Genomic DNA, 23,449 nt, shown 5'->3' on the forward strand with positions numbered 1-23,449 from the left:
TCTCTGTGTACAGCTTCCCTGGCAAATGAGTTAGTTATTCAACATCTCTTTCACCCCATTGTGCTTGAATTTCAATTGTCAAGCCTAACTCTATCTCTTTTTTTGGTTAGATCTTTTCTTTATCAGAGATATCACTACCGAACCTTTGGCAGAAGTATCACTGACTTTTTTTACCCATCTGCTCTCTGTCTCTAGAATGCATTCATATCCTCTTTAGATAAGGTGACTCTTACTCAACATATATTGCTCCTTTTCTAAATTCAACTGCCAATTAAGAGAACTGTGAGGGAGTGGTGGGGAAAGGTGAGTACAGAAAATCTCTTTTCCCCTACTTCTCCCTGGCTCATTTATTCTCAGATACCTGTGTTCTTACTGAAATGCTAACTCATGATGGAACTGGCTACATTGTGGAGGAGCTCAGATTTTTGAGGGTGTTCCTGTCGTGTGGTCAATTTATAAGCCAGCCAATCTTAAATTGCCTTTACAATTCAGTCAGAGAAAGTCTATTATACAACATGAAGAGAAGAGAATATTAACTGTGGAATGATATCCAATTCAGAGTATGATTTTCATTGTAACTGGGTCTTAGTTGCTTTCAGCTTTGAGAGTTAAATTACTAGCCTGAAGTCACACCACAAGTATATAACACACACACACACACACAACACACACACACACACACACACACACACAGACATACACACGTATATATATGAAGAGAATGGATGAGAATCCAGTTCTTTTTGATTCCAAAGCACCACCATTCTATCCACCCTATCTTTTTTTTATACAGACACACACACATACATAACATTTTTGAGAAATTGCTTCTGAAGAGTGTGTACTTTATAAAAAGTTGCTTGGTTGTTTTTTCTTTTTTTTTTTTGAAGGTTAAAACGTCACTTAAAAATATGCTATATTCTTTTTATTACAAGCTGACACTTGGATACCACGAGAATAAGACTTTGACTCCAGGGTTTTTCTATAACTTGCTATATAAATGATGTATTCCTGACCCCAAACAGAGTTTCCATTTTATAATATTTTTCTTCCCCTGAAATGGTATATATTTTGCTTACTTTTTCATTTTTTTCAGACAGCAGTGCCATTACAGTAGAGAAAGGGCATTTGTACACTTTTTTGGTGTTTAAGTCAGTTCTCCTTCAGCTAAAAGTAGAACTGGTATTGATTCTCAATTTATAGTTTGCAAAAATAAATGGAGAATGAATGCATGCCCTGTATAGTAATTGTTGTGGAAAGGGATTTAACATCCAAGTTATTGATCAGAAGCTGCTTTCTTATGCACCATTGATTGTGAACTGCAGTTAGTTCCTTTTCTGAAATACTATGTACTTTTTCTATGGAAAACTGGAGACCTGCATGTTAATAATGGCACATTGATGTTTTGATATCTCATTTACTTTCAATTCACATGCAGTACTGGACCAATCAACTCTGGTTTCCATGTATTTTTAAGGACTGCTAGTCTTTTTGTTGTTGTTGTTGTTTGTTTTTTGGGTTTTTTTTTTTTTTTTGTTTTCTTTTTTTGTAATAGTAGTTGGTAATTGAGAATAATACAGAATTCCTTTCAACAGTGCAAGAAACACATGTATATCTGGATCAGCAGTTCTTGTTACTTGAGATTAAACTAAACAGGCAGATGTCAGTACCAGTTCTTATAATTGGAAGCTCTGGAACTACAGACGATTTATCTAACCTGTCTCTGGAGGTAGCAGAAAAATTTAAAGAATGAAAGAAGTCAAAGCAAATAAGAGATGAAACTTAGAGTGATAGATGAAACATTAACCAATATAATATTATTACTATAGAGAAGATCACAAAAGAGTTAACATTTTGATCAGGAATGGGTTTTTTGACATCTGTAATAAGGTTAGGAGATTCCTTTTGCTTTCAAGAAAATATAACTGTATATATTAATCTGAACATGGTCCTTTTCCCTAACAGATAATTGTGATGACCCACTGGTTTCAGCTTTGCCTCAGTCATCATTCAGTTGTTCCTCAGAGCTATCTAGCAGCCATAGCCCTGGGTTTGCAAGACTTAACCGAAGAGATGGTAAGTTTCTTTCCTTCATTTCTAATGATTTGTGCTGAATTTCTCCATTTTTCATCACTACATCATTATTTTGCAAAATCATAAGATTTTCAAAGATTGAAAACTAGATTCCATGAAATAATGAAATCTAGATAGAATGAGGGAATGAGCTTATTAGAATGTGCCCATTTGGAAACTTTTAAATTCAAATTTTATTTCTGAGTGAAAAGAGTTGCTACTTTCATTATAGCTATACTTGGAAAGAGGTAAGCATAAGACTAGTTGCAACATCAGTAATATTTCAAAACCTGGTTGAAATGATTACTTACACATTTAAATACTGTTTAATGTTTTTGTGTCAGCTAGTTTGGGCTGTGGTGTTTTAGAAATTAAGATTTTTAATTGCTGTGGCAGCAATCCCAGTTACCACAAGCAGATTGTTATTATTAATGTATGATACATGATTACCTACACACCCCTTGGTTTAAATTAGAGTTGAATATTAAGAAAATAAAATAGATCTTTTAGATGTATGAATAGGGGGTAGAGAATCCCTAGAGTAAAAAATCCTTGTTTGCTCACTTCTTATTTGGTTAATTTGATTTGTTCACTCTAGCATTGACTCTTGAAGGAATTAGATATAAAAATGTCTTTATGCTCCATTAGGATTATCCTGTATTAATCTACCTTGTCCCTGTGATAGTGTGCCTAACTGTGTGAGAGTATACTTGGGATAAAAATGAATTATTGTTCTGGAGCAGAAGTTCCAACAGTACTCTTGGAAAGACAGAAAACTGAATTCAAAACAGATAAAAAGGAAATTCTTTTTCCTCAAGTTTTCTTGTAGAATTTAGTCTGGATTTCTGCATTGTCCTTCTCATGGTCTCCCTCCCTCCCTGCAATGTTTGTTATAGCAAAAACAACAGCAGCAACATTTATATGGGAAGGTAAAGTTTGCAAAGCATTTTACAATTGTTAGAACACTATTACTCTAAGGTCAGGGGATCTCAGTGTCACTAGTATATTTCCCTAAAGTCTAGGGGCAAAAGTATATAACTGTCATTGATAGACAGATTCTTAGAACAATAGCACTCTAAAGTAAGGGGAGGATCACTGTTCTATTTATCCTGGAAATTGTACCCTATTAATTGCATTAATTAGAATTTTTAAACCTCTTAAGAGTTATTTGACTTTACAATGTTCTTGGTATTTTATTAATTATTCTCATAGTTCTATTCACTTTATTCTGGGTCAGTTCATACAAGTCTTCCCAAGATTTTCTGAAATTGCCTATTTCATCATTTTTATAGTTCCATAATATTAAATTATATGCATATGCCATCATTACTTCAGCCATTCTTCAATTGATGGATTGAGATGATGGCATTTAGCACCCAGATTATATTAAAATCAGCCGGAGTCAGAATAAGGGAAAATCCTTGAGCTTTATTCTTTGCGGAGGTGAAGGGGAAATGGCAATATGAAGTGAGAGCTGTCGGGACACAGCTCTCGCCAGCAGTGCCTCTGCGTCGCTCACTCCCCCACCAAATTGTCTCTATTTTATTTCCTATACAACACATCAAAACTTGCACAAAGAGTAAGTGGGGCCATTCTTTCTCCAAGCAAATATTAATAGAGTATTGTCCAATTGCTATTTAGCCTCACATGCTTGGGACCTCAGTATATAAGTCGAGCTTCAGCCCATTACAATGGATAGTCGTTTAGTTTACTTTTTTGTTATTACAAAAAGAATTGCTATAAATATTTTTATAATATGAATCCCCTTTTTCTCTTTTTATAATCTCTTTATAATATATATGCCAAAATTTCACAAACTGGGGAATACTGGGTAAAGTCAAAAAGCAAAATCCATTGATTGGAAGAGGATATGAGACCAAGGTCAAAATTATTGGATTTTTCTTTCTAGGAAAATTCAATATAAATATCCACTTGAAATATTCCATGCATACTTTATATTTCATATCATCTTAATCTGTGAAAATTTTTCATTTAGCCAATTTAATTAATAATCCCTCATAACAAAGAACAAAGAAGGGGAAAAAAGTAATTTAGCAAAACTAAAATAACATTATTCCATACCCCACAATCCCCACATTTGCAAAGATAGGAAATTTTTTTTAACTTCTTTAGGCAAAACTTTTTTTAACATAATTACTCATATTCAGTCTTATTTTGTTCACTTTTCCATTTACTCACTGTCTGTTTCATTTTTCAAATTCTATTTCCTGTTGTGTGAATTCATATAAATCATCCACATGCCTTTGAATTGGTCATATAAGGATGTTCTCTGTTTAGACTCACAAAGTTAAAGATTATAGTGGACAAGTAAGAGAAAATATGAAATATGAGTGAAGCATTTTCAGTTCTAAATAGAACAATCCCTTCCATTGGATTCTGAGGCTCTTAATACAAAATTATAATTCATTTGCATTAAAATGGTGAACAGAAACAATGAACTTGCTGCAGGGTACAGATTATATTAGTATATTTGGCTCCAAACATTTAAGATAAATTAGGAATCTGGGAAATGTACTAAGTATGGAGGAGGGGCACTATTCCTTGGAATCAGGTCTTTCACTGAAAGAAAGAATTCAACTCGGAAGCAAAAATAATTTTAGGATATGACTGATATAACTCTCATTTGCCCTTCCTGAAAGGTGAAAAATCTATGATTGAAAAGCACAAATAAACTGAACAAGAAGCATTATTATCAATCCTTTGCTAAGGGTCTATACTTGTTCTAACAGAGTACAATAGCATTCAAGCTCAAAAAATTCAATAATATCCAGCTGAGCTCACAGATGGAAGTGATAAAGATTGCAGCTACTCATCCAAGAGTAAACTAAGGAAACTTAATGGATCAACTCATCTCCATTATGAAGGACATAATTGGCCTGAGGAGCCAGCCTAACTGAATAAGAGAGTAGCTCATCAATCTGATAACCCAGTCCAATGTGAACTCTAAGGACTTTCTTAAAAAGAAAAAAATCACATAAAGGCATTATGGTTCTGACATTATAAGTTACCTTGGTCACATATATTCCCTCTATTCGTGTCATAGTATGTAACACATTTGTACCCAATGTCTCCCATTTAGGATCTATGTTTATACATGGAAAATATTCCTCCAGTTTTTTTGGGCTAAATTATTTTTTACCACTTACCATGTCACTTGAATCAAAAGTGAGTCTTCTGATTAGTTACTAATGGGAAAAAAATTCATAGTATTTCATAAACTACGATAATAGGAATAATAGCTCATAGAATTACCCCTGGAACTGAGGTATCAGCTATCCCCCTGAGGATGAAAATTGCCAGTGCTATTGCTAATTAGGGGAATGAACACAAAATGGATTCACAGCCATATCCATCACTTATTCCTTTGTTACCTTCATGTACCACAAATTTACTTACTTTCCTAATATCTACTTTATTTCCAATTCTTTGTTACAATAAAACACTATTATAATTATTTTCATAGTTATATATTATATATTTATAATATTTATAATTTACATCTATTTTCTTAATGAATATAACCAACAGATATAAGATCAATTCTGTGAAATCATTTTAGCGAACACAAAATATCAAAATGTTAAGAATCATTCCAAATCACAGATCATAGGCTGGCAGTATGAGGAGACACACATTACCAGCTTCCTTTCTCTCATTCCACCAACATTTCAGGGTATTTCTTTGCTACTTTCAGACACACAAATGGACGAAAATTTGAGTCCCTCAGAGGTACCATAAAGTTAAAAAAAAAAAAAAGAGAGAGAGAGAGAGGATCCTATGTCAAGGAGAGAATCTATGGACAATCTTCAGGAGGGAGGGAATAAGATATACTCTATGGGCTCTTCTGCCATCTTGGGAACCTTATTCCTGTCCTGAGCAATGGAAGACTCACAAGAGTTCATGAAACAATGACAAGAAGCTGCAGAATAATTAACAGAGACATAAAATTGTTAGATGAAAAATATGGGAATGAAATTAGGAGGAAGATGAGATGGACAAGCAAAATAAAATAACAACAACAACAACACAAAATAGTAACAAATGAGTAGAGAATGGAAAAAAACTCATTTATTACTATTTTGGGTTGTTTCATGAGTTCTGGTGAGTCCATAGAATTCTCATTTTCATAAAGGACTTTTGGTTAATTTCTTTTCATTGCCTAATGCTTGCATATTCCTAATCTTAACTCATGTAGATAAAGTTTCCTTACAGTATACAAACACATTCTTGGCTTCCCCATTATAAAAAACAAGAACAATGACAATAAAACACTATTGTGCCTCTTAATCTTTTTCAATCAAATTTTTGAGAGAACTCTCTAAAAATCAATGTCTTATACTTCCTCTTTCTCACTTTATTCTTCACGCTTTCAAACCAACTTTTGATTTCAACATTTAATAAATGCTGTTTTCTCCAAAGTCACCAAATTGTATGGTCTTTTTCCAGTCCTCCTTCATCTTAACCTCTCCACAAACTTTGTTATTGTTGATCATTTCTTTCTCATTATTTTCTCTACCCTAGAATTTCCTGACACTGTTCAATCCAGGTTCTCTTTCTACCTGTCTGACCCTATCTTTTCAGTCTCCTTTCCTAATTCTTAATCTGTATTAGACTATTAATCATAGATGTTACCCTTAGTTCTGAACAAGGATATTTTTTTTCTGAATTTATGCTGTGGGTAATCTCGTCAGTTCCCAAAGATTTAATTATCATCCATTTAAAGATAATTTACTAATTTATATGTTCAGTCATAACCTGTCACCTAAGTTTTAGATTCACCTTATCAATTGGCTGTTATACAATTCAAACTTGGATATTCCATCACAAAGTCAATTTATCCAAAGAGAACTTATTTGTCCCCTCTATCACCTTTTCTCTTCTGAACCTCTCTTTTTGGTTAGGGGCACTGCCATCCTGTTAGTTATCCAGACTTACAACCCTAGTGACTCCTACTCTCTTAAATTCACTTTATATATCCCATCTATTATCTATTATTGTCATTTCTACCTTCACAGCATCATGCATGTATGTCACTTTCTTTATATTCACACAACCATTCACCCTGGTACAAGGCTTTATCACATTGTTATTGGACTATTATAATAAACTATTGGTTGGTCTCCTTGTCTTAAGTTTCTGTTCACTCTATTCCATTCAGCTACCAAAGTGATCTCCCTAAAATATCTCCATATGCCCACAAAAAAATTCTAGTATCACCTCTCTATTATCTTCCTCTCTGTTATCCATCCTCTTCCTTCCATGATCAAATATAAAATCCTCTGGTTTATATAGCTCTTCATAAACTTCCTCTTTCAACTTTAAAGAGTTCTTACATATATTACTGCCACCCATATACTGTACAATCTCATGTTACATTTGCTTCCTTGTCTCTTCCTTTCACAAGATATTGCATCTTTAGACTTTATGCCTTTTTTCTGACTGTTCTCCTTGCAGGAATGTTTTTACCTTTCCTTTCTAGTTGCTCTGGCTCCTTTCAACTTAGCTCAACTTTTATATTTACATTTTTTATATTTATAAGTACACATGTACATGAGGGATAGTCCCTCATTCTCCAACCCCTCAATTGCTAGAACCCTTCCTCTGAAATTACTGCTAATTTGCTATGGTATCTGTCCATCTCTGTCTGTGTTCCTTTCTGTTTTTCTGTCTCTGTCTCTGTTTCTTGATCTCTCTGCCTCTCCATCTCTATCTATGTCTATATCTCTGTGTCTCTGTGTCTGTGTCTGTCTCTCTGTCTGTCTCTTTTTCTGTGTGTATCTCTCTCTGTGTGTTTGTCTCTCTCTGTCTTTGTTTCTCACAAAAGATTGGTGTGAATTGTGAAGTGTTCCTTCACTCCTCTGGTCAGTTTTCAAGAAATATGAGTTGACCATCCTGGAAGAACTTAAACTATTGCACTCCTTTTGTCCATTCAAGTAAGAACTCAAATCGAATATTAACTCACAGTCCTCTATCTTGCTCAATCCTATATCCAGGGGTCTTACAAAATTTAAGACAAGTGTGAGCTAACAGCTTGTTTGTTTGATTGGTATATATATATATATATTTCATACATTTTTTCTCTGTTTAATATTTTTTCTGCATTACTTATTCATTCTATGAAAGAGCAAAAAATATCATATGCAAAATTAGGCATGTGTGTCTTTTTCTATTGGGAATCTTAGATTGTTAAGTCAAAATCACTTGACTAACTCATTAAAATGCATCAGGTTCACAAAGAAGAATTTTCACACTCTCCACATGTAGCACTGGCCTCTAAGGAGAAGTAAAGCTAAGGGATTAGAGGGAGCTAAGGGTTATTCTGGTAATCTCAGAACGTTTACCTATTACTTTTACTTCAGGGGAGCATTTTGCCTTGTTTTGCTGTGTGGTTCAATTTAGAACTTTGCCTCAGTGGATCAAATTGACAGGATAACCATTCATCTACAATTAAAGATGCATGAAATTATATTAAAGCCAAGAGATAATTTGTTCTTCTGTTTCTACAAGATAAAATACAGTGTTATTTTCATAATTGGAGCCTCCTGTCATTACTACACTTTGTCACAACTTTGAATGATCCTCAAATACTAAATTTATTTCCTCCTTTTATTCAGGTAGCCTGTAGTGTACTATAATAATAACATTATTTCTACTGCTACCACTTTAACCTTTTTCCCAAATATTCTTCAGTTTTTTTCCCTAATCTACTTCCTGGATTGATTTACATGTATGCCCATGTACATATACATATATTTATAAGGTAGTATGTGGTATCTTTGTCAATGTAACTTATCTATGTTCCCAAGAATCTTTCTGAATGAGACCCACAGGGAGTCCTGAATAAGATATCTTGAGAGTCCTGCTCTGTTCACCTTTCTCCAATGGGAACTTTTATTCCTGATAGGAGGGAGTTGAAAGTTTGGGACAGAGGCTGGACAACCTATTCTTTTCATAAAAGGCTTTGGGAGTAGAATTATATCTATTCACCTTTGTGCCTAAATATTGTTAGTGTAAAGGAAATAATTGTTAGATTCAAGCTGAGCTTGTGATTGCTGTTCTTTAAGTGGAAAGCAATGTCCCAAAGTACATGTTGGAGGTTTCCCAACAAATACATGTTCCACAGTCAACACACAAGCAAATAAATCTGGAATCCAAGAGGATAGTAAACAAAAATAAAAAGAAAGTTTACAAATGAGACTATAGACCAAACACATAGAGTGAATGACCCTTCCATTGGTAACAAAATATCTTAACTCAAAGGAGAGGGATAATCACAAATTTAACTTGAGGAAAGTCCCCAAAGTCTCTTTTGTAGCAAATTGGGAATAGGAATGTGATTGAGGTGTCAACCCCTCTTCATATCATCTTTTTCCCAGATTATTTTTTCTTCTGGAGGAACATGAATTGTATCTGGAACCATGTGTTCTCTCTCTTGAAGCTAGAAAACTTTTCCAAACTCTGGTCCTTACACAGGCATGCATTACTCAATCATCAATACCATCTGGTTACATAACTGTATGAATATATGTGTGTGTAGATGTGTATATGAATGTGAGTATATCCTCATATATATTCTAGTTACAAAGAATTCAAATAGGTATTATACCTATATGAATACAGGATATATGAATATATATGTTGTATATCTGCATAAATATATGTGTGAGCACAATAAATTACTTGTTATTTTTCAATAATGTGAATCTCTGAAATCCTATGAACATACAATAATTTTTTCATAACTCTATTAACAACATTGTGATATAAATGTTTTAATGAAGTCTTATTTGTGTAATGAAATGATGTTCAATTACATTACAAAAAAATTATTTTTATGAAGATGTCACCTAGCATGTCAAACAATAGAAACTGTCCAACAACAGTGAAAATCTATCTTGCTTTCCTTTCTACTTCTTTCTATTTCTATAGAAAAAAAAAAAATTGCAATCCATGTTAACAGTGTGATACCTAAGAATTATATTTAGTCTTGTCAGTTACTTATGGAAAGTATTTTTTATTTTTTTTTTTTTTTGCTGAGGCAATTGGGATTAAGTGACTTGCCAGGTCACACAGCTAGGAAGTGTTAAATGTTTGAAGCCAGATTTGAACTGAGGTCCTCCTGTCTTCAACGCTGGTGCTCTATCCATTGCACCGCCTAGCTGCCCCAGAGTTTTTCTTAAAAAACACTTTTTTTTTTTTTTTTTAAGAAATGACCCGTCCAGCAGGTCACCTACATGTGGGTCTCGAGGTGGACAATGCCTGTAAGGCTAATGCCTGTAAAGGAATGGGGTTAGGAATGAGGATGAAAACGAGTTGAGGTGGAGCAAGGTCTCATTTATTTAACGAAAAGGATCTTAGTTATATATGATTTGACTGCATGCATTTTCTGGGTGGGGGGTTGCAATGTAAAGAGAAGAATGTCAGACCACAGTGTGGCTGACATCCTGGGGCATACTCGTTATCTAGTTCCTGGGCGGAGATGGCCAATTTCCTGGGACACACATTATCTTGTCTCAGGAATTTAGGACGTATTGTTTGTTCACAATAAGGTTTTAGCTAACCGTATCAGAGTTTACGCACAGGTAGTCACATTCTTCTTGGCTCTTTGTTTCCTGTCTCGAAAGTCCATAGTTGTAAAAGTCCATATTTGCAAAAGTCCACATTCTTATCACTTGTTGTTTTCTTCTTGAGAGGGTGGGGTGCCCATAGGCACTAAGGTATAGGAGAGTCTTTTATACATGGTTTCTAGCAAAGAAAGAGATTATTTTTATCTCAACATCAAAGTCTACTGACAAAGGGAAATTATGGTTTTACAATGTTCAGGTGACACTAAAACAAAAATATAGAATAGTAGTAAACAAAAGACTAAGGGCAAAGTGAAATAATCTCTTATTTCACTTTTTTTTTGGTCACATCAGAGGTCTTTGAACCCTTACCGGATAGAGTAAAGAGAAACAAATGATGTTTTTTTTTGTTTTGTTTTGTTTCTTTGTAAAGTAGTCTTCTTGTATTTGAGAACATTTTTTTTATGTTTGAAAAACAATAATACTTCCCTGTTTAGTTTGATACATGTATATGTATAGATATACTTCCATGAGTTCCTACAAGCTGAAATAAGTGAAGACTTAATTGGTATAGATTGCAACAGTGCTTCAGGAACCTAGTCAATAATATGCAATGCCTTTGGGGTTTTTGTTGTTGTTCTTGTTGTTTTTTTTCTTTTTCCCCAACTATCATCTTCTTAAGAATTAAATAGTGCAAAAGTACTTACTTATCTTACCTTACATTTGGTTAAAGGCAGTATGCATTTCAGGTTTAAGTTGCATATTATATCAGAATACCAGGGGAAACAGCTTGTAGATGTATGTTTAAAAGGAGAGAGAATAGTGTGATTTCATTAATAAATCTCTGATTTTCAACTTCATACATATATTTGTGGGAATTTAGTTACAAGTGGGACTATGCATCTTCAGAGCTATGAAATTTTTCAGGGACAATTTAAGGGACAATTCTCTCCCTTGGAAAGAACTGAGTGAATTATTTGCTTTTTTTGAGGTGCTAAAACTCTAGAGTATCATTTAATGCATTAGAAGAAATAATTTGCCAAATGGTACACAAGTGGCAGGAATGCATTAATACTTTTCCCAAAAAAAGTAAGCTATTTACTCCTTTCCCACTAGTAGAATGCAATTCATTATTTTAAACAGTTGCTTTCTTCTAATCTCTCCCTGATGTGCTGGGCATTTGTAATTATCTCAGCTTTTTCCATGACACCTTCCTCTCCCATACATTAAAAACAGTGGGTTGTCTAATTAGAAGATTGCTTGTCTTCTGCCTTTTTCTTTACCTCTAAGGTCACTGGGCACCCCAGGATGCTGGCCTTAATGTTTTATTTATTCACCAGACTGGTCCATTTAATTTTTGACTTAGTTACTTATAAATAGACTATTTGGTTTCCTTCTTTTCCATAGTATGAATTTGATTTCATGAGGCTGTCAAAACACTGAAAATAATCTCAAATCTTCCATAAATTAATTTTAATTTAGATTTCCTTTGTGGATGCTGTGAGGGCAACTGGAGGGAGGGGGAAAAGAAAAAAAATATAAACAAACAAACAATAACAATGAATTTGTAATCAGGTAAGTTGATAGCAAAAGATAATTAAAATAGTTCTTTCTTCCCTCCCTCAACTTCATTAACATGCAAATAAAGTCATTAAAGTTGATGTGTTAGTTAAGAATGAACCATAAGAAAATAAACCTGGAATGAGAATGTGTCTTACTGATAGTATATAAATTAATGTGTGATAGGTGATATAGGTTAGATGTGTACATTGATGATGCTGTGGAGCAATAACCTATAGCCAGCTCACTATCCTGCCTTCTGCCACTTATAGAAAAATAGTCTGCCATTGGAATTTCATATTTTGCCCTCCCTGTAACAGGATCCTCAGGCTTCTAGTCTAATGATTTTATCTACACTAGCTTTTTTTTTTTTTTTTTTTTTTTTTTTTTTTTTTTTTTTACACTAGCTTCTTGGTATGTCACAGTATCCTCATCTTCAAGGATCTTAGTCTGGCAACATTAATTGGTTTTTTTTTTAATGGTCACATGACCATAGATGGAACTTTTGCATAGTAGAACAGTGCCTAAAATTTAGCCCTTTCTTTACCATTTCCTCTTACTTTATAGACAGAAGAATTAGTAATGCAGATTTAGAATTCACCAAAACTGGCTTAGCCAGCAAATAAAAAAACAAAAACTGAGAGTTTCACAGCAATTTCAAATTTTGTTCAGGTCTGGTCTTAACAATTAGACTTTACTGTAATTAATAACAGGATTATTAACTATCTGATTTCATCTCAAATAGATGAAAGGAAGACGTGATTTGGTAAATATTTTGTCATCCAGAATCTGACTAGTTTGAAGCCTAATACATACACACACACACACACACACACACACACACACATACACACACACATTATATACTAACATTGAAGACACTCTACATATGAATTAAAAAACAAATATCCATTTAATATTTACAGAAAGAGTACTTTATTTCCTTAAGATTAGTCTTAAATAAGGAGCACTGTCTTTTCCTTTATTTTTAACTATTTTATCAAAAATAATATTTAAATTAATTTTAATTTAAAATTTAATTTAAATCAAATAAAATAGTTTAACTATTTTATTCATAAAAAAATTTTCAGTTTGGACAATGGATATTTGAAAGTGCTTAGGTTAATACTGAGAGCTAAAAGGAAAAAGGTTATTCTCTTAGTTACTTAATCGTTTCTTGTCTCAATATAGTTAGAAATATTCTATCATCATGATAACCTACTTAAAGAGAAACTATAAACTTAGAAATGGTTTCTAAATTTATTAGATAGAAAAATAATCTGACACAAAATATCATTTCAATTCCCATGTTTGAAAGTATTTTTGAAGGATAAAACTGAATTTTAAGCTATAGTGCAGTGAAATAAATAATAATAATAATTTATATTTATAAGCAGTTAAGTGCTTCATACATTTCAAAGCAATGTCTTTTGGTCTCTATTGAGATAAACATGACAAAATTTATACTCATTTTCTCAGGTAAGGAATTCAAGATTTGTCTCCTAGAAGCTAAGTGATTTGACCAAATTCACACAATTATTAAATGAAGAAGCTGGAACTGAAATTCAGTCCAATATCCTGTCCTTTATGCCATCTTACAGATTCAGAGAATAGTACACTATATGACGATGTAATAATTAGAGATTTTACTTTTAAGGAATGCATATATTCCTTCAGTTTTCTGAGGAAAACGTTGTTTTGAAACAACGATAACAATAACTAACTATACATCAGTTTTCTGATGTGTAGTTAGTTATTGTTATCGCTGTTTCAAATACTTTACAGTTATTTTAGTCATATTTAGAGAAGATATAACTGTTACAGGTAAGTAAACTGGATATATCATTAAGAGACAATGTGGTACAGTATAATAAGGCCAGATTTTGAGGGTAAGAAATGGCTTCAAACTGACCCTCCTTGTTAGTGTGACCTTGGGGAAAGTCACTAAACTGCTCTGGTTTAATAAACCTTACTAAGATATTGTTCAATTAAGCGAGATACAAAATAAATTCTGAGTTTATCAGCATATTTCCTATAGCAAAACAAAACCAATCAAAAAAAGCAGGGAGGAAAGAATAGAAAGGGAAATCTCAAGGAAAATAGCTCTCATGTTCTGTTGGGCAAATGACAATACTTTTAAATTTTTTTTAAATTTTCCTTTCCTATCTTTCTTTTTCTATTGTCTTTTTTTAAATTTTGTATTCAATTGAATTTTAAAAAATTAAAAATGAGAATTGATGAAAATTGTTTTTTCATCCTAAAAAGAAAAGAAAATAGCTGTAAAATGCATCAATATAAGGGTCAGCTAACAGAAAACTAGCTGTTAACAGGTTCTACCCTTTCTGGAGAAGTTTTATACCTTGTTTGAATATCTTGTAAAGGATATACAACTTTCAGATTCTAGGAAACATTTCATATGTTTTCATTTGTAGGTGAGGATGTGAGATGCTGATCCATTTTATGCTCTAAGTGGTGAATTCAAATATTGTAAATATTTACAAAAATTGTAAAGCAACTGTGCTCTTTAACAGCATTTCTTTAATAAATTTGATGTGGGAAAGATTCCTTTCTTTATGATTCCCAATCCTACTTAGTTAATGTAATTACCCTTTAACTTACAAATCCTGGTCCCTTTGTATTCCAATAGAAGCTCCCAGCCCCAAGCCGGATCTGAGCCAACTACATCCAAAAAGCTCCTCTAGCTAAATCTCCCATTATAAAAGGGACATGCTGGGACTCCCTCTTTGCAGAGGTCCCAAATATGCTAGCCATGTCAGGACTCTTTGTCCACTGGACCCTCTGTCCGGTGCCCTCCTTATCTCTACCTTCCCCTATTTCCTTAACTATGCTTTAACCTTGCTTCCAAACCCAATAATAAACCTCTTTTATCAATCTAGCTTTTGGGCAGATAAATGCTTTTATTGAAGACTCAGGCTGCTGCTACTAGACTTCATTTACTGCCATATCCTTACTCCGAATCCAAGGGGAGTGCAGGGGAGCTCTGTTTACTCTCTATACCCCAAACTTGCCACTAGACCTCAACTAAACCCTAATTTCATTTAGGTGCCCCAAATCTAGACCTCATCAAATTTATTAATCTTGTTTGAATGAGCTGATAGGAATATACACTTAGAGCTAGAGTAAACCTTAAAAGACAATCTACTCTAACTTTCCCATTTTACAATTTTGGAAAATGAGGTTTATAGAGTATAATTGATTTGACTTACGTCAATGCAAGTAATGGGCTACTCACAGAGATTGTTATTTCTTTTGTTTTTGAAGAAGACCATGACATCAGGGAGGTGACACCAAGATATGCAAGTGAATTGGATTTAACTGAGGGAGGGTTGGGCAAGGTCACCTGCTTCATTTCCCCCTCCACAGCCATCTGAGTGCAGTAGCAAGATATAGATCAAGACAACTTGGTTCTGGATAAAATGGAAGACCTTGGACTTTTTAAACTAAGGTCTTCTATAGGTCTCATTTTGACTCAGGTAAGCCTAAGTAGCAATTGAGGCAAAGAATCTCCTCTTTCAAAAAAAAAAAAAAACTAAATAAATAAATAAGTGACTATGGGAAGGGAAGACCCTCAGGGTTTCAGCCAAGTAAAAATGATTGATATTTACATTCGATCTGAGTCAATCAGGACCCAAACAATGACCAAATGGGGTTTGCCTTAGGACCTATTGTTGGCCAACTAGAATCAGATTGGTTTTCATTTAAGGACTGGTCTTTAAGAAAGAAATCTAGCCAACATATCTTGGGAGGCTTCAGAGGTGCAACAGAGAAACATATATATATATATATTCAAGAACACCTCTAGGTAAGGGTATGATAAAGACATACATGTGGACAGAGGAAGGGAAAAAGGGAAGGAAGAAACAAGGGAGGAAGGGAGATAGGGAGTGGATTTCAAAGCTAGTATTTCAATCCAGGTTCTCTGAATTTAAATCCATATCACTTCTACTATAGCATACTTCTTTCATCAGAGATCATACTTTTTTTTCCCCAAGTAGTGATGACATCTTCAATATTAGATGTGGTTAGCAGAGGGATTGAAAAAAAGTAATCCCTGAAGAATACTGGGAGAAGGGTCTGACAGAGATCAGTTTATCTCCATGGTCCCATTCTCTGAAAAAGTCCTTCAGTATGAAATCCAAGTTAGGTAAATGTAATGGGCTGAGGCTCGAGTTGATGCACTGAGGTCCCAAGCACATGAGGCTAAGTAGTAATTGGACTATACTCTATTAATATATAAGCTTGGAGAAAGAATGCCCCCACCCACTCTTTGTGCAAGTCCTGATGTGTTGTATAGGAAATGACGATTTTGGTGGGTGGAGGCAGGGGAGTGGAAAGGACAGCGGAAGGAGAGACTGATCACATTGCCACTGCGACAGCCCTTCAGCTCAGGTCTCTCTCTACTAGCTGGCTTCCTGTCACAGCTGCCCATATTGCTATCGCAATCCTTCTTGCCCATATTGCTATTGCAATCTTTTTTCACCTCTTTACTTTAATAAAGATTGAAGATTTTCCCCTTAACCTGAATTCCTGACTCTGGCTGATTTTAAATATGCAGTCATTACAGGTAAAACCCTTGAGACTCATGCTCTGTAGATGTCTCCAGCAGTCTCACCTTGCCATGTCCTGTCAGAATCCCAGTCATGTCCCTGAGGTTAAATTTTCCCTATGACAATGAGATGAACCAAATCAGTTCCAATGGAGCAATAATGAACTGAACCAGCTATGCCCAGTGAAAGAACTCTGGGAGATGACTAAGAACCATTACATTGAATTCCCAATCCCTATATTTTTGCCTGACGGCATTTTGGATTTCCTTCACAGGCTAATTGTACAATATTTCAGAGTCCGATTCTTTCGGACAGCAAAATAACGGTTTGGTCATATATACTTATTTTGTATCTAATTTATACTTTAATATATTTAACATCTACTGGTCATCCTGCCATCTAGGGGAGGGGTGGGGGGAAGGAGGGGAAAAATTGGAACAAAAGATTTGGCAATTGAAAATACTGTAAAATTACCCATACATATAACTTGTAAATAAAAAGCTATTAAAAATTAAAAAAAAAAAAGAAAGAAGCAAAAAAAAAAAAAAAGTTTATAAAGTTCTAAATAACTTTGATTTTCATATTCCTAGAGAAGACCTTCTTGTGATTATTAAAATATTTAATTAAATATGTAAAAAAAAAAAAGAAAAAGAAATATGCTTATGAAAAAAACAAAACAAAACAAAAAAATAATAAAATAAATTTTCCCTATGAAATCTATTTATGAGCCATCCCATGGCTACTGCTTTCCTTTGGATCAGCCCACCACAGCACTCTGCCTTGTAATGTCTTTCTCCTTACCTTTCCCCCGTGCCATGTGATATCTCACCTAACTCCACCATGTTTCTTAGCTCCACTTCTCCTTATGACTAACTCTTTCAGGGTACTAAGTCCCTTTCAGGATTTAGCTTGCCAGCTAAGGATATGCCTCAATCCTTATGGGATTTCCCTTTCTACTGGGCAATTGTGAGTTCTATTGAGGAACTTGTCTTTCTTATGTTCTCCAACTCCGTTTCATATTTGCCATTCTTGGTATCTATTCATTCTGTCTATAACCCCTTCCCCTAAATAAATCTACCTTTTGCCAAAGAGAATGAACATTGTGTATTTTTCCTATTCAAGAGGAGACCCCCGAACTTGGAAAATCCTTGAAAGAGAAAATATTAAACTCTGTCTCAATAAGAGACTTTGCCCCATGTCTTTTTTTTTCTTAAATGAATTTAAGTTTTAACTGCTTGAGAGGGAATAATGCAGGTGTGGAACCTTTAAGAATTGACTTATTCCTTTCTTTCTGATTCCCAACCCCTCCAATAGAAGATCCGGGCCTATCCAGCCCCACCTGGATTTGAGTTAACTTGGAACTATACTCACAGGCCCATCTAGCTAAATCTCCCATTATAAAAGAGCCAAGTTGGGCCCTCTCTTGGCAGAGGTTCCAAACATGCCAGGCATGCCAAGACCCTCTGTCCACTGGAACCCTGTTTCCAGTGTCCTTCTTTTCTCCACCTTTACCTATTTCTTTAACTATACTTTAACCTTACTTCCAAACCCCATAATAAACCTCTTTTATCAATCTAGCTTTTCAGGCCAATAAATTCCTTTATTGGGTATCGCATCACTTCTACACCTTATTTAACTCCATATCCTGAATCCCAACTTTTGCTGCCTAACATCTTCTGGTGTCTACATAACCCACATCATTACTACATCAATAGTAATATAAGAATCGATTCATAGTCAAATCTTAAAGACTATAAGTTCCAAAGAAGATCCTGATGTGCAGTGTTATAAGGGGTTTCTCATTAGGAGCTACAATTAAATCACATGTTTTGCTGTACTTTGTCCTTTCAACAGCTTCTCAATCACTTTCCACTCTTTCCCTCCATGTTCCTCAAATAATGAGACATTAAATACAGAAGACTGAAGAGGGGATACAGAGCTTTCCTTGCAATAAGGAAAAACTAAATTTCCATTCCTTTATGCCCCTGGATTGTTATTTAAATATTTTAGTAATCCAGGCCATTTTTCAGGATTATAAGGTTTGGAGTTAATGTGGTTAATGGCAGTAAAGAGAGTTGTGAGAATTGGGGTGGGAACCCCCTCAGCACATAGGTCCAATGTGAAAGAATTCACAAACCCAAAAAGTCAGAATGGCAAAAGGGAAGTTTATTGTTGGCAATGAGAAGCCAGCTTTGCTAGGAAGACAGACTCCTTAGTGTCAAAGTCCTGTCAGAGAAATAACAAAAGGCTATTACTGAGAAGAGGGCAAGAGTCCTGATAGGCAGCTGTGCCAAGAGGAGAGATCCCTTGGCAAAGCATAACCCTGCTTCAGACTTCTGCAAAGATTTGGAGTTCAGAATAGTCCTTTCTATTGGCAGTCTGGGGCTTCCATTGAATGAGATTCCTTCAATGTTGTCACTTGTCCCCCACTCCCCCACCCCACCCCCAGCCATAGATTCCAGTTGAATGAGACCACATAAATTCATGCTACTGGGAGTGGTCCTAGGCTAATCCACTCAATAGAAATATCAGTTCCAGATCTCCAGCTGAATGAGACCACTTAAGTTTGAGCTATTGGGTGTGGTCCTGGGCTAATCTTAATGAAACCACTTAACTGCCCTGAAGAGTGGGTCTCTGTCAGGAGAATTTCATAGTTCACCCCCATGGTTCCCCCCAAAAAGTCACAAATAAGATAAATCACAAAATTTCATTTTTCTTCCTTCCTTCCTTTCTTTGTTCTTTCCTTCTTTCCTTCCTTCCTTTCTTCCTTTCTCTTTGGTGTTGATTGTTGGGTCAAATATAGCTCAGTGTATAATTCAGTATACAATGAGAGTTTAATTAATGTATAATCATACATTCATTCATCCAGTCACACCTTGAGAATGAATGCTTTAGCTCCCCCTAAATTGTGTTACCCCCAACACGGAGACACTCCCCACCCATGTTCAACTGTTCATTCTATTTTTGTTTTCTTATATTTTTACTTCCTTAAACTGTAAATGAAGAGTGTGATGTTAATCTCAATGTGGATGCTCTAGTTTCATTTACTATGGAAGTGTTTGTTGTAGAGTGATTTACAATTCTTTCTCACGTTGAATTTATTGCTGTTCTTCCTTCCTAGTCCTTCCTTCCTACCTTAAATGCCCAAGGTATGATTTGTCTTGGTTGGGTCGCACTAAGCTTTCTATTTTCACTCCATTGTTTTATGAGTCTGCAGTGCTTAAAATGTTCAAACATTTTCCATAAGATATGAATAGATTGTATTTGATACAAGTATTTCCAAATCTCTTCTTGGCAAAAAGATAATATATTTATTTATTGAGGTAGTTTCTAAGATTTTTTGAGCTTTTCATTGCCATAATTCATCTATATCAATTAAGTTTTCTTAGGAAAGGGTAGTAATCAATATTGAGGTTTATCTGCCTTAATTATTCTCTACATGTTAGAAATTTTATTTTTTTTTACAAAGTTTATAGTCATTTTGATGCTATTTTTAGCAAGTTAGTGGTCTGACTACTCAGATAGCTAATTTGACAAAGAGTCACCCCACAGTTCAGAACTCCTCAGTTCAAGTAATCTATTAGCCTCAAGTCATTTATTTTTCTCATCAGAAAATTCAGTGAGGTTAGTGAATATAAAGATATGATGGTTTTTTTTTCCATGTCCAAATTTACTCACCACTAAAATCTGTCCATAAGTCCAGTAAGCTTGTTACAAATATTCAAAACCTGTGTGATTCTTATTAACCACTGCTTCCCCCCTCCCCATTCTGATGTCATCCATCATTCTATTATATCCATTGGCCAACACTGGGATTCTTTTGTATTTATATTTGTTTTATGAATTGCCATGGTTAAATGATTCATCACCATGTGGCTAGCAGACTGGTGAAAAACCTTTTTAGAATAAGTATATTGTTTTTCTAACATGAAAATTTGTCTATTGTCAACATTATTTGCAAAGTGTTTCCATCATGATAGCTTTCACCAGAGCTTATATTCTAGTTGAATAGCTTTCTAAAATCCAGAATTACCTCCACACCATAAAGAGGTATTTGAATAAGATTTGGGGGGACAATTTTGGAGTTAAATTTTTTGAGTCTGTGGTATTGAAGGGGTGGTATTGAGTACCTGTGTTTCTTGGACCAGAGCTTAATAGATTGCTTGAACTGAAAAGTTCTGAGCTGTGAGAGGCCAGGTCAATTGGGTGTCCACAGAAAGTTCAGCATGAAAATGATTAATTCCTTTGGAGAAAATTAATGGTTAAACTGGAAATGAGCAAGGAAAAAATTCATGCGATAATTAGTGGGAATAGTTCTTGAATTCTAGTCTAGACAAGATAGGGAAACCCATTCTTTCCTGTCTGTCTCTAGTTTTGTCTTTATTTCTCTACACATACACAAACACACACACATACACATACACATGCACACTCACATGCACATGAGATTCCTTTTATAAAGAGTAGAAAAAGAAAAAAGATAAAAATGGTATAATTAAGGAAAAAGTTATGATTTATGCAGCAATTTATACAACAAAAAATTTAAAATAGCTTTCTTATGATTAAATGAAAGGCATAGACAACAAGAAATAGAATAATATAAAATGAGGATTGTAAAATGAGAAAAAACACATAGATTTATGTAATATTAGAGTCCAAAGAAAATTTGGATATTGTCAAGTCCTACCCAATTCACTTTTCAATGACTATTCTTCTATTTTTTATTATAATAGATATTCAGTAGTTATATTAAGTGAATGAAGTTAAAAAGTACTCATAGTCTTTAACCTTTATAAAATATTGCATTAATTACTTGGTTTAAACAATTCTTCAGCTGCTTACTTTAAGAGAATGAGTATAAATTAGAATAGCTATAGTTTGCAGATAGCAAAAACTGAGGCTAAGAAGTATCCAGCAGAATATTATGTATGAGAAGCTAGGTTGAAATAAAATGGAAAGTAGAAAAAACCTATAGGCAGGTCAAAAAAAGAAATAGACTTTATTGAGAATTTGTAAAATGCTTACATATGTACAATATATAAGCAAAATCAGAGAATCTAGCAATTTTTAAAGTGTAGCCAATTATTTAAATATGTAGTATCTATTATTTGTTTTCTATGAAGCTTAAAACAAAGCAAAAAAAGCAGCATTCAAACTCTTAGTCTCTTTAGATTACCAAACACAAGATGTATGATTGTCTTTATTATCAGTATTGATCTCAATGAGTTTTGTTTACTTAGTAAATATGATTATAACTCAAGTTCCTTATCCCTAAATATAAATTTTGGTTTTAATTTGCAATTCAATTCAAGAAGCATTTATTAAGCTCTTACAATACTTAGTCACATAGAAAACAAGGAAGAGAGCAAAGCCTCAAAATAAAAATGACCTTCTGCAAATACTGCTTCTACTGCTTATGACCTTTGGGAACCTGAGCTAATTATTTAAGCTTTTATTATCCTAAGATGGCTTTCCATGATTTTAAGATATATCACATCTACTGAACTGTATTAGTAGAGGGAGTTTAATTTTCCTGGACCTCCTCACATTTGTAAAATCACAAGTCTAGAAAAACAAACAAAAAAACAAAATCAATTAAAAAAAAAAAAAACAGCCCTTTTTGTAGTGGCAAGAAAATGGAAATTGAATGGATGCCCATAAGTTGGAGAACAGCTAAATAAATTATGGTATATGAATGTTATAGAATAATATTGTTGTATAAGAAATGATCAGGAGGATGGTTTTAGAGAAGCCTGGCTCAAAGACTTATATGAACTGATGGTAAGTGAAATGAGCAGAACCAGGAGATCATTATACATGGCAACAGCAAGACTATACAATGATCAATTCTGATGGACATGACTACTCAACAATGAGGTGATTCAGGCTAGTTCCAATGATCTTGTGATGATGATAGAGAGAGGACTGTGGGAACTAAGTATGGATTACAATATAACATTCTTACTTCTTTTGTTGTTGTTTAATTGAATTTTATTTTCTTTCTCATTTTTCTTACTTTTTGATCAGATTTTTCTTGTGTAGAAATATAATTGTATAAATATGTATGCTTATATTAGATTTATATATATTTTTACCATGTGAGGAGGTGGGGAAAAGGGAGAGGAAATTAGAACACAAGGTTTTTCAAGGGTCAATTTTGAAAAATTATCTATGAATATGTTTTGAAAATAAAAAGCTTCAAATAAAAAAGAGAGAAAATAATATGTTTTCATCTGCATTCTGACTCCATAGTTCTTTCTCTGGATATTGTCAGCATTTTTTATCATGGGTCTCTTGTAATTGTCTTGGATAATTGTATTGCTAAGAAGAATTAAATCTATCATAGTTCATCATTATACAATATTGCTGTTACTGTGTTTAATGTTTTCCTGGTTCTGCTCACTTCATTCAGCATAAATTCACATAAGTCTTTTCAGATTTTTCTGAAATCTATTAGCTCATCATTTCTTATAGAAAAATAGTAATCCATTACAATGACATAAAAGAATTGCTTAAATAAGGCAAAGTGAATAGGAATTGTTCCCATTCTTTTAGGTATTTTTTTGAAAATATATTTCAGTTTCCCCAATTTCTGATTACCTCCTCTCTTTTTTTTTTTCTCAGGGAAAGGAATTATCAAATAATCATTCCACATATAAATCC

The 23,449-nt window shown here is 34.0% G+C and overlaps 1 protein-coding gene across 1 annotated transcript in view; it reads left to right on the forward strand.

Annotated features, from left to right (window-relative positions):
- Nucleotides 1-23,449, forward strand: part of CNTNAP4 (contactin associated protein family member 4) — a 630,591-nt gene that overhangs the window by 132,608 nt on the left and 474,534 nt on the right. The window contains exon 2 of the mRNA XM_051996707.1: nt 1,966-2,076. Coding sequence (XP_051852667.1) covers nt 1,966-2,076 — 111 coding nt within the window. The remainder of the gene's footprint in view (nt 1-1,965; nt 2,077-23,449) is intronic.

The sequence above is a fragment of the Antechinus flavipes genome, chromosome 1 (genome assembly GCF_016432865.1).
Source record: "Antechinus flavipes isolate AdamAnt ecotype Samford, QLD, Australia chromosome 1, AdamAnt_v2, whole genome shotgun sequence".
Classification (NCBI taxonomy): Eukaryota; Metazoa; Chordata; class Mammalia; order Dasyuromorphia; family Dasyuridae; genus Antechinus; species Antechinus flavipes.